The sequence below is a fragment of the Vigna umbellata genome, chromosome 7 (assembly GCF_029865625.1).
Source record: "Vigna umbellata cultivar VRB3 chromosome 7, Vumbellata_1.0, whole genome shotgun sequence".
In the NCBI taxonomy this organism is placed as follows: Eukaryota; Viridiplantae; Streptophyta; class Magnoliopsida; order Fabales; family Fabaceae; genus Vigna; species Vigna umbellata.
Window position 1 is genome coordinate 27,383,687 of NC_142171.1, and position 12,265 is coordinate 27,395,951.

The 12,265-nt window shown below is 34.3% G+C and overlaps 1 protein-coding gene across 1 annotated transcript; it reads left to right on the top strand.

The window, feature by feature from the left end:
- The first annotated feature begins 1,933 nt into the window (after positions 1-1,933).
- Positions 1,934-9,878, top strand: LOC124843977 (ATP/DNA binding protein). Its single transcript, XM_047320825.2, has 4 exons — positions 1,934-2,177; positions 4,009-4,219; positions 4,852-8,494; positions 8,621-9,878. The coding sequence occupies exons 1-4, from the start codon at positions 2,016-2,018 to the stop codon at positions 9,708-9,710; spliced, it is 5,106 nt and encodes a 1,701-aa protein (XP_047176781.1). The 5' UTR covers positions 1,934-2,015; the 3' UTR covers positions 9,711-9,878.
- The last annotated feature ends 2,387 nt before the right edge of the window (positions 9,879-12,265 follow it).

A 12,265-nucleotide genomic window follows, 5' to 3' on the forward strand; every position in this document is an offset into this window, starting at 1 on the left:
CAGATTCAATAGTGCTTGGCCGAACGCTCAAGCGGAGTATTTTAAATAGAGGACGCTCGTCCTCAACTAGGATTCCATCCGGATGATAGAATCCCATTTCCATTTTGTTCACCAAGAAAACCGAACGGTCAAAGACCGTTTCAATAACGAACGTACAGGCACAGTATTTTAGTACGAGGACGCTCGTCCTCAACAAGAGTTTTATTCGGATGAAAGAGTCAACATTTCAACTGTTACTAGAGAAAACCGAACGGTCAATGACCGTCCAGTACGAACGTACATTTTCATGGGAAATTCTCTTACAATCCATTTTCATTCCAGTTCATTTCTGATCTTAAACTTTCACAGTTCCATTCATTCATATTAATCCAACTTTCATATTTCATTTGATCCACATCATCAAAATCTCATATATTTCATTCATCATACATAACTCGATCATATTTCATTCCTACTCATGTAAATAACGAACGTTCATTCCACACAATCATAGCAACATCATGCATCATACTCAGGCAGTTAATAACGAACGTTCATACATCAAACCAGTTAAATTAAATAAGCTTCCCTTACCTGGAAATGACCGAACGTCCACAGACGCACAAACACTCCTTTCCACTACAGGTTCCCCGCTCGTCAACGCTCGTTAATCCAAACTACAACGAACGAGCCCCGACACCAAATCAGATTTACTCACTCTTAAGAAAGATGACGAACGTACGAACTCAGAACTGAGTTCGCATGCATGAAAACGAGTGACAGAGAGCGGGAAAGGACTTACCAGTCCAGCTTCGCCAAACGAACGGTTCTTCTGGAGTCCCTAACGCCGAGCGTCCTTCAACGGTGCCGAAGATACTGAACGGAGGAGATGAACGGGTGCTTCCTTAGAGAGAAGGTTCAGAGAGTGCAGAGAGTAAGGGGAGAGAAGGAATTCTCAGAAATGAAGCAAGAGGTGCGTGCAGAGGGAGTGGAGAATAAGTTCAGAAGCTCACATTTGTTCCACTCCTGCCGAGCGCACGCCCACTCTGGCAGCCGCGTTGCCATCGCACTCCACCACTTCTCTGACAACCCATACCGGACGGTCTTCCATTCTGAGGTCGCCACGTGTTTTCCACCATCGCCGAACGCACGTTCTCACGCTGGCAGCACGTTTTCCACTGACGTTTCTGACTGCCATGCTGGACGGACGTCCACTCCCAGGCGGACACGTGTATTCCACTACCAGTTTCCACTACCGCTTCAGGCTGCCCATGCCGGACGTCCCTTCTGCCAAAGCACGCTCCCACTACGCTGCTGACTCAGCTCGGCGTGCGACAGCTAGCGTCCGTCCGTGGAGCGTCAGACTCTGCTGCTGCCATGTGCACTGCTGAGGTGGCGCGCTCTCCTGCAACCACGTGGACTCCACTACGTTCGTCATTTTCGAGGCCTGACAAAATATCTTAAAAGAATAAAAGACATTTTATTTTCAGATTCATTTATTGAATATTTCTCAAATTCATCTTTAAAATAAACAAACACACATTTAACTCATGACATTTTTTAATTTATATTAAAAAAATATGGTAATTATTTTATTTTTTGAGTGAGATTTAATTTAATTTTCTAACATTTAATATTATCTTATTAGGACTTATAAATTTATTTTAAAGATTTCTTACAAATATCTAGATTTATTGTATTACAATATACATATATAATTAATACAAATAAAAGTAGAAACAGGTACCTATGCAACTGAGAACATATTGCAATCTTCTGATTGGTCTGGTCGAAAGTACAAAGAAACCAAAGGAAATTCAGAAGCCTTTAGCCGTACAATAATAATTGATAATAAATTTAATGAAAACTCAGATTTTTTACTTTACTTCTCCAAGAAGTAGTCTTTTCGTCATTGCTGTTTATTATGAGCTTTTAAATAGACCTATACTGCTCTTCTTCCCTTCACATTCTCACATTCTCAGACTCTCACTCTCACTATTCTTCCATTCGTGAGACATTAGGGCAGAGGTACCCTTATGGAGGTCACACCAAAGGAACACATTCAGAAGATTCGAAGGACCAAGTTCTCCATTGGAGGGGAACTAAACCCTTTGCGTGAGGACTTACACCAAGCAACAAAAAATCTCTCTACTGAACTTTATGCCAAAGATGTTCATTTTCTCATGGAACTAATTCAAGTAAGTATCCATTTTCGCTTTTTTCACAATATAATCATGTTATATATTTCGATGAAAACATCATTTTCTTTTATCCTAATGTTTTGGGATATATTTGATGGAAGTCTCACTTATATGTGTGTATAGACTGTTCGTGTTCATCCTTTAATATAGACTATTATTATATACAATTGTTTTTTTTTTGTGATGATCGCTTTTAAAAAAATTATATTGGTTTCAAGTTAAATGATATGCCAAACTCTTTTTACTTATGCTTTAAAAAAATAAATTCAATATATATGTACTATTTAGTTTTTGAAATAACACAAATAGGTATACATAAAAAAAAGTTTTATGTAATGATTCTATTGTAAACTATTACTTTTATTATAATTTTCTTTAAAAGTTAATTTAATGAATGGTATTTTCTCCTTAATTTGCATTTAAAAATTATTTATGCTGCATGAGAATTAGACTGTTTAAAATAATAATCATCAAACTACAAAAACAATAAATTAAAGAAAAGACAATATTGTTTTATAAAGAAAGGGAGGTCATGAATAGCAAAAAGTTGAAAGGTATTGGACCACCATTCTTCATAATTTTCTTTTTCGTTTTCTTTCATTCCAATTGCTCAGGACCGAATCAAGAAATCTGGTCTGTGAATTTTAAAATGGTCGAATCTTGTGGTCTTTCACTGTGATCAACAATGCTCTAAGATACTAATAAAAAAGAATAAGTTTTAATTTCAAGCATAACAAAAGGTAGGACTGGAAAATGGGTCTTGTAAAATTTATATTTTTGAATCGTAAAATTTTGTAATCGAAATTTTACATCTAGACATGTATAGATATAATTTTTCTAAACTTTATATTAATGCAAGAAATATTATTCAATTTTTTATTACATGTATAACGGAGATACTTAGGTAAACTTTTTTATTTGAAAGTGGGTGTCTCCTTTTTATTTGAAAGTGGGTTTTTCTTTTAAAATTAGAAATCTACGTGGTAAATAAAAAATGTCCACTCTAGCATAGTTATATACACATATTAAAAAATTTAACAAAATTTAACTATATTTTATACATTAAATAAAGAATAACTAATTTTAAAAAACTTAAAACATATTTAAAATTATCAGATATATAATTCATTTTACTTATAATTTTAAAATTATCATAACATCTCACTCCTTTAGGACTAATTGTAGCTTTGATTGATATCCAGTAGAACCATTCCTAAAGTAATTAAAATCATATCTTTTAAATTTAGTATTTCATTGAATTCGGCTAGTTTCTTTACTATTTAATATCATTCTTTTCTTTTAGTTAATATTTTTATTATTCGTATTCTATTTTATCTACCATTTCTAAGTCTAATTTATGCTTTTATAGTATTTATTTTATAAGTGCATTCTTCGTGATCTGATTTTTCACATTAAGGTTTTAATACTGCTTCTTCTTTTGTGTAAGACAATTCTTCTTCTAATGTTATCATTATTTGTTCTTTAAATTCTTCACTCACTTAAGTTATTTTTTCCTTTACTTATATACCTTCATTTTTCATGTGTCTTAAATCTTCCACATTTGTGATAATTATACATTTTTTTTATTGTTCTATCTTTGGTTGGTGCTATTATTATTATGTCTCCGATTATTCTTTTAATTATTTGCCTTTGTGTGTGTGTGTGTATATATATATATATATATATATATATATATATATATATATATATATATATATATATATATATATATCTAACTTTTACTACTACTGTTAACAGGAATGATGCATTATTATCATTCAACTACAGTGACTAATTAACCATCACAAATTTCTTGTCATATTCACAGAATGCTGAAGATAACAAGTATGCTGAAGGAGTGAAGCCATCACTTGAGTTCATCATAACTTCTAAGGATATAACAGCTACTTCAGCTCCAGCCACTTTGCTAATATTCAACAATGAAAAGGGTTTCTCTCCTGAAAATATTGAATCTATCTGCAGTGTTGGAAAGTCCACAAAGAAAGGCAACAGAAGTAGTGGTTACATTGGTGAAAAAGGTACACTATCAATCCAACATGTCTCAACAAGATACTATTCTGGTTTTGTTACAAGAATGGAATGCATTAATGTGCTTGCTTAATTATATAATTTAATGGTATTTAAATTCAATGATCAACTGTATTGGACTTACATGCATGCATATAACTAGCCTGGATCAATCCATTGTCTAGTAATTTGATTTTGTGAAGAGAATGTTTGTACCTGATATTGCCAAAGAAAATGTAACAAATGCTTAATTTCACAATGCTTTACCGAACCGGACTGTGTTTCTTATGCATAGCTTTTGTGCATTGCATTTTACATCATCCATACATAACATTTAGCTAGAAAAATAACATATGCACTTTTAGGACTTAATCTCGATGGATTTTTATACTTTTTCTGTTGTTTGTTGAACTGATTATACTTTTTCTGTGTTTTTTTATGCATAGCATAGTTCTCAGAATTTTAAACATGTTATTCAATAAAGTGTTGTATATCTTTTGAAAAGCCATGTTAATACAAATAGGATGATTTATATAATAGAAAAGGCTTTTAATAAAGTGCAGAAGAACACTGCTTTAAAGTAACCATGTGAAACAAAAAGATGCGAATTTTTGACAGAAAATATCCTTTGGTTAAATTGCAGGAATTGGTTTCAAGAGTGTATTTCTGCTCACTGTTCATCCTTATATATATAGCAATGGATATCAGATACGTTTCAGTGAGAAACCTTGCCCACACTGTGACATTGGGTATATAGTTCCTGAATGGGTTGAAGAAAAACCAACCCTTGATGACATAAAGAAGATATATGGTGGTGCTGCTGGTTCTCTGCCAACTACCACACTTATCTTACCTCTAAAGCCAGACAAGGTAAATCCTGTGAAGCAGCAGCTCTCTAGTATTCATCCTGAAGTGATGTTGTTCCTGTCAAAAATCAGACACCTGTCTGTAAGGGAAGATAATGAGGACCCCAAGCTGAATACAGTGAATGCTGTGTCAATTTCGAGCGAGATTAACTTTTGCACCAGGAAAAACATGAATGCAGAATCATACACACTGCATCTCTCTGCTGAGGAAAATGGTAATTCTGAAAAGGAATGCAGCTACTATATGTGGAAGCAGAAGTTTCCTGTGAGGTTGGAAAATGTGGTGGAAAGGAGAATGGATGTTGAGGAGTGGACTGTAACATTAGCCTTCCCAAATCAGGAGAGGCTTCATAGGGGAAAGAGCTTACCAGGAGTCTATGCATTTCTTCCTACAGAAATGGTAACAAATTTTCCCTTTATAATTCAAGCAGATTTTGTTCTGGCTTCATCAAGGGAAACAATTCTCTTGGACAATAAGTGGAATCAAGGGATACTAGAATGTGTTCCATCAGCTTTTATGGATGCATTCAGAACGCTTGTCATAGGAGCATCAAATGAAGCTCCAATATCCAGTTTGCCACCCATCTTCAGGTTCCTTCCCATTGATAGTTCTCCTTTTGAAAAGTTAAATCATGTGAGGGAGAAAATCAAAGAAAAAATTCTTGGAGAAAACATTGTTCCTGTTGAGACATACAAAGAGCAGAAGCACTTCTATAGGCCGTGTGAAGTTAGCAGGCTACTGCCAGAATTCTGGGACATTGTGACTGATGCTCGGGAAGAAAGAGTATACTTGCATAATCTGTCATCTCACAATAACAGAAAAATATTGAGTTCTTCATTTGATAGAAGTGAGTATGATCACATTCTCAGTTTTCTAGAGTTAAAACAAGTCAGCACTGATTGGTATGCAAAGTGCATCCAAAGTTCTAATCTAGTGGATGGAGCATCAGAAATTCTTTATCTGAAGCTTTTACTGTTTATTGCTAAAAACTGGTCAATATTCACAGGTTCCAATATGACGGAGATTCCATTAATCAAGTATGTGAATTCTGATAATAATTTGTCCCATTTTACTCTTCGTCAATGCAGCAGCCATCCTGGGGCCAAGCAAGTAGTTCTAGCGGATCCAAGTCCGTCTTCTCCTTGCTCTTGGATGATTGATTGGAACAGTGAATTTTCTTGCGAAACCTCTCTATTCTTTATGCCGCAAGTCACACAGCAAGCCATCTTTCAGTCACCACGCAGGCAGACATTGTTGGAATGGCTAGAAAATCGAGTTAGTGTCGCTACTGTTGATATGCACACTTTTGCACTAGTCCTTTGTAGTTCTATAAATAATGACTCAAAGCTTGCCATTAAATATGTCCATTTCTTATACCACTCTCTCTCGAAGAGATATTTATCAAGTAGTGAGGTTCAAGGTTTGTGTAGTTCAATGCCACTTGTGGACAATTATGGTTATGTGATTGGATGCAGAAAAGGGGTTCTTGTGCCTGCAAGTGGGAGCAAATGGGCAGAGTTGATTGTATCTAATCCATGGAGAAATCAGGATTATGTTGAGCTGGGAAAGGAGTACTTGCGTCCATTGGATTGTGCAGGCCAACATACAGGGTGTGGGAAGCTCATAGAATTCCTGAAAAAATATGCTGATGCTTCTGATATACCTAATATATATCCCCCAAATGCTGGTTTTTCCTCTGTGGAAACACCACTCACCAAAAAAAATGCCCTTTTGCTTCTGGATTGGATTCGAAATCTGAAGCGTAGGGGTGGGAGTCTGCCAGATAGGTTCTTGAAATGCATAAAGGAAGGAAGCTGGCTTAAAGTTACAGTCAGTGATTGGAGACCACCTTCAAAGTCATTTTTAATTGGCTCATCATTAGGAAGAATTTTGCAGAGGGGTTCTGTTCTTGTTGATATTCCACTGATTGATGAGGGCTTCTATGGGAATCAAATATCAGAGTACGAGGAAGAGTTGAAAACAATTGGGGTGATGTTCAGCTGTGAGGAAGCGTGTGGATTCATTGGAAGAGAGCTAATGTCGCGTTCAACTTCTTTCACTTTAAGCAGAAATCATATTCTTTTGATGCTTGAATTCATCCAATATCTGAGACAAAATTATCTTCCCTTAGACCAGTTTGTCAACTACATCAGAGAGGGAAGTTGGCTACGGACATCTCATGGTCTAAGGTGTCCTATAGGATCTGTATTGTATGATTCAGACTGGCTAGTTGCATCTCAAGTTAGTTCTATCCCTTTCATTGATAAGGATTTTTTTGGTAAGGACATATATAAGTTCAAAGAGGAGTTGAAGTTGTTGGGTGTGATAGTTGGATTTGATGAAAACTATCAAGTGGTCATTGACCATTTAAAATCATCCTCAGATCTGGCCAATTTGACAGCTGAGGCTGTTGTTTTGTTATTGGAATGTTTAGAATTCTCCCGTGGCTCTAGTAAACTCATAAATTCACTCAAGGGAGCAAGGTGCTTGAAGACAATCATGGGTTTCAAAACTCCTTCTGAATGTTTCTTGCGTGACCCTCTATGGGGCTGCATTTTGGAGGTATTCGATGGTCTTCCTATAATAGATCATCAATTCTATGGAGAGGAAATTTTCTCTTACGAGGAGGAACTAAAGCACATAGGGGTGGTTATTCACTTCGATGAGGCTATCAAAAAGTTTGCTGATCTCTTCAAACAGAAGGCATCACAAGCTTCATTTAACCAACATCATGTTAAGTCATTTCTTTCATGTTGTAGGGTGCTGAAGGGAACTGAATACAAATTTCCTCCTGAATTTTCTAACATCATTCGTACTGAGAAATGGTTGCAAACCAGGGTTGGTGGTTATAGGTCTCCAAGAGCATGCATTTTATATGGTCCAGAGTGGAAAGCTATCTCTTCAATAGCTTCTTGTCTCCCTTTCATTGATGACAGTGAGAAATGCTATGGTGAGGGAATACATGAATACAAGAAAGAGCTGAAGAGCATTGGTGTTGTTACCGAAGTAAAAGACGGGGTGAAGTTTGTGTTTAAATGTTTGAATTTTCCTTCAGATTGCTCCACCATTACTCCTGAAAGTGTTTTTTCCTTGCTGGAATGCATCCGCGTACAAATGCATGTGGGTGTTTTCGAAATTGAAGATGATTTCAAAAAGACATTGTCTGGAAATTGGTTGAAAACACATGCTGGTTATAGATCTCCAGATAACTGTTTGTTGTTTCACTCCAAGTGGAATAGGTACCTCAAGCCAACAGACGGGCCTTTCATTGATGAGAATTTCTATGGACCTGAAATTGCGTCATACAAGAAAGAACTCAATGCAATTGGAGTAACCATTGACGTTGAGAAAGGGTGCCCTTTGATTTCTAATCACCTTAACCATCTCACTGATTATGACACCATTGTGAAAACATACAGGTACATCATCCTTTTTCTCTCAAGTAGATTATTCCTCTTTTTATATATTCTTTTCAAAATTTTAAGCCTATGATGGTATCTATGATTCATTCTGTCTGATTATTACAACTTTGTGCATGTGTATAGGTACTTGAGCGAGCACAAGTGGAAAATTGAAGATAAAGCTGCCAGAAAAATTTGGATTCCAGAAAGTAAAGTGTGGGTCAGTTCTGAACAATGCGTCATACATGACCAGGATGATCTTTTTGGTTCAAAGTTTTATGTATTGGATGATGACTATGATGAGGATATTCTTCCATTTTTCTCCTTTGCCTTGGAAATCCGCAGCATGCCCTCCCTTGATGATTACATCAATATTTGGAATGATTGGGAGAGTTCAGGGGAAGAGTTGTCACCTGACCAATGTTCTAAGTTCTGGGGGTTTATGTTGAAACATTTGTCCACAAGATCTGAGAAGAAACTTGCTAATTGCTTTTTGAAACTACCTGCAACATCTGGCAACAATGAAATATTTTTGTTAAACAAGAATGATGTTTTCATTCCTGATAACCTCCATATGAAGAAGCTTTTTGAGCAGGAGAAAGTCTTTGTCTGGTATCCTCAGAACTTGGCACCATTGACCAGGTGTGAGTTGTTTAACATATACAGAAAAATTGGTGCTCGAAATGTCTCCGAATCTATTAGCATGGAAGAGTCATCCTTGATCAACGGTGTTGAACTTAAACAAGTTGATCGTGGTCATATTTGTAATGTGAAGGTGTTGGCTAAGCTTATTCTGGGTTTCCTTTCTTCTTCTAGTCTTAAAATGGAACCAAGCAAGAGACATGAAGCTGTTCAAGATCTGCTCAACTTGAGTTTCTTTGAGACAAACGGTGCAGTCACTGCAAGTTACACTTTGCCATTATCATCAGGGGACAAAATTATCAAAAAGGCAAACAGAATGGTACGTTGGCAAAGACAAAGCTCCAAGTTTTTCACCCAAAATAACTGGCAAAGTGAAGATGCAAGTCTGCTAAAATATGCTACATATTTTTCAGAAGCCATATCAGAGGGTGTTTTGCAAGAGAATCATGATCATGTTCCTGAGCTTGCTAAGCTCATCAGATTGGCTTTTCTTCTGAAATTCAACAGTGGGGAAATTGAATTTCTGATGGAGTCCAACAACTTGCACTGTGAGGATGCGGACTTCCTCAGTTCTGCCTTCCCATCAAACTAAGCTTCTCTGTAGTTTTAAATGTTTTATATGCACTTTCATAAATTATGTTTGACTATGTTTTTTTCCTTGTCTAAGTAGTGTGTGATCAGTAAAGTTTGGTATTGGCCGTTAAAATCTGAAGAAATCTTAGTTACTAAATTTCATGGCTAATGCTTTGTTTTTATTGTATGGCTGAATAGTATTTGTGTCCATATTCTCATGCTATGTTTCTACTTAAATCTGAAATTATCAGTGCTGAATTCATAACAAACCATGAAAACTTGTTTATTTAGTCAAAGGAGAAATGAAGAAAATGATACTATGGAACATAGCCATGCTGGTTGAGCAATTGTTTCCTAAACGTGATAAATAAAATTGATCTTGCTATATAAAACACTCTTGATCTGAGAATGAATTATGTTGTTTTTTTTAAGATATTTAAAAGTGATGGAAAGGGAATTTAAAAATGAAATTAAAATTTGTGTAAGATTTGATTAATATGATAGATTAAAAAAATATTTTAATTACTCTTAATGGTGATAATAATATAAAATTATATACAATGTTTATTTATTTTATGTGATTGAAAGTTTTTTGTTCAAATAATATTTTTTTAGAATATAATACGAATGGATTGTGAATTTAATACGAATCAAAAAAAATTAAAAATCATAACTATATTTGACTTATGAATTAAAAGTAATACTTTTTAACAAAAATAAAAGTGACTTTTCACGAGAATTATCCTCGAATCTGAGGTGGATAGCGAAGATGGAATAAATGATGAAACACACAAATCCTCTCCTTTCTTCGCTTCAAAATTCTTCAAAACAAACATAAATGTAATAGAAAATTCATCTGCGTCAATGACTATGAACCGTATCAACCCCAAACAAACAAAGTTTTAATGATATACTTTTTGAATCTAATACGATATATAACCAGATTTGGATTAAAGAGGAATCATTAAGATTTTGTTCGCTTGAGATTAATTTTGAATTGAAAGATAATAACTTGATTTATTTTTAAGATTTATTTTTAATATTTATTTTTAATATTTATTTTTATTTAAGTTAATTTTAGCTAAGCAAACATTAACTATTAGAAAATTAAAATAAATATTAAAAATAAATAAGGTTAGTATCGATTTAGTATATACTAACCTTATTTAGTTTTAATATTTCATTTATTTAAGGTGGTGTTAATTAAGCAGATGTTAACTTAAAAAAAACTAAACTAAATAAGGTTAGTGTTAGCTTAGCAAATATTAACCTTATTTATTTTTAATATTTTATTTATTTAAATTAGTTAATGTTTATTTTAACCATTATTGTAGTACTTTAAATTAACATATCAATTTTTCTTTAGCTTTTAACTTATTTAGTCTTCATTTTTTATCGTGTTTTTACAAATAGTAGATTTTGGGTTACTCTAATATAATAATACCTCTAACCCTTATAATTTTTTGTCTAAATTTTGAACGAGAAGCTTTTATTTCAAGCCAAACAAGTTTACAATTCAAGGAAGTAGGGAAGAAAAGCCTAAGCATAAAAAAACAACAAAACATGTGTTGGGCGCCACTTTATCCACACCAAATGCCACTAAGTCAAAGAGCAATTGTAGCTTCTAGGGCCACTTACACTAGGTGCCACCTAGCGTTGGGCTCCCTTGTTCAAGTAGTCACCGACATTGGACATAAGCTCCTCCCCTTAGCTATGTGTGATAGTGCTCAATGAGGGATTAAAATATAAAACATAACTTTGAATGATTTTTTATTAAAAACAACCTAGTGATCTAAAATAATTATAAATAAAAGTAGTAAAATACTCAAAACCTAAATTAGATTCGACATGACTATGCCTCCAAATGTTAAAGTAAACTAATGCAAAAGGTGACTCATAAGTGTTTAATATAAGTTAATTTTGGTATTAATTTGACACTTAAATTGTTTTTTATTATGTTAAATATTTGTAAAAATCACTCCAACTTAACGTGTTTTTGTAGATTTTGATAACCATGGAAAGTCAAAGGACAAAAATCAAGAAAATAGAGGAGTTTTAAGCAATTTTGGACAAAATTGACTTTGGCGAACCCACTTTGAAAGGAAACCTAAGCACTAGACTTGAGATTGAGTCACGAAAATTCCTTCTTAGAGAAGTTATTTCAAGATCTACAACACAAAAGCATGAGGCTTGAGCCATAGAGGAAACCTACCTTAAAAGGAAACCTCTATGGTTGTAGGTACAACATCAACGTTGAAGCCACACCTTGAAAAATTTATAAAAATAGAGTTGCTCCTTTATTTTAAAGAGACTTCTAGACAAATTTTAGAGAGAGACTTTAAAGAGTTTCTCAAACACTTCTTTTGTACTTTAAGAACATTATTAGAGGGTTAGGAGATGATGTCTTCTTTTTGTATTAAATTCTTTTTATTTATTATGAGGAGCTAAATCTCCTAAGTGTTGAAGTGAGATGTAATCCTTTGTAACTCTCTTGTAATTGGTATTGTTTTATTTATGAAATTATGCTTTTAATGGCATGTTTGTGAATTGGCTTGAGATTGAGTGAGAATTGGT

What these genes read in the sequence shown, in the direction of transcription:
- LOC124843977 (XM_047320825.2), top strand. Translation starts at nt 2,016, where the DNA reads ATGGAGGTCACACCAAAGGAACACATTCAGAAGATTCGAAGGACCAAG. An exon ending in TTCTCATGGAACTAATTCAA is followed by an intron (nt 2,178 to 4,008) that starts GTAAGTATCCAT and finishes TCATATTCACAG; the next exon opens with AATGCTGAAGATAACAAGTA. An exon ending in ACCATTGTGAAAACATACAG is followed by an intron (nt 8,495 to 8,620) that starts GTACATCATCCT and finishes GCATGTGTATAG; the next exon opens with GTACTTGAGCGAGCACAAGT.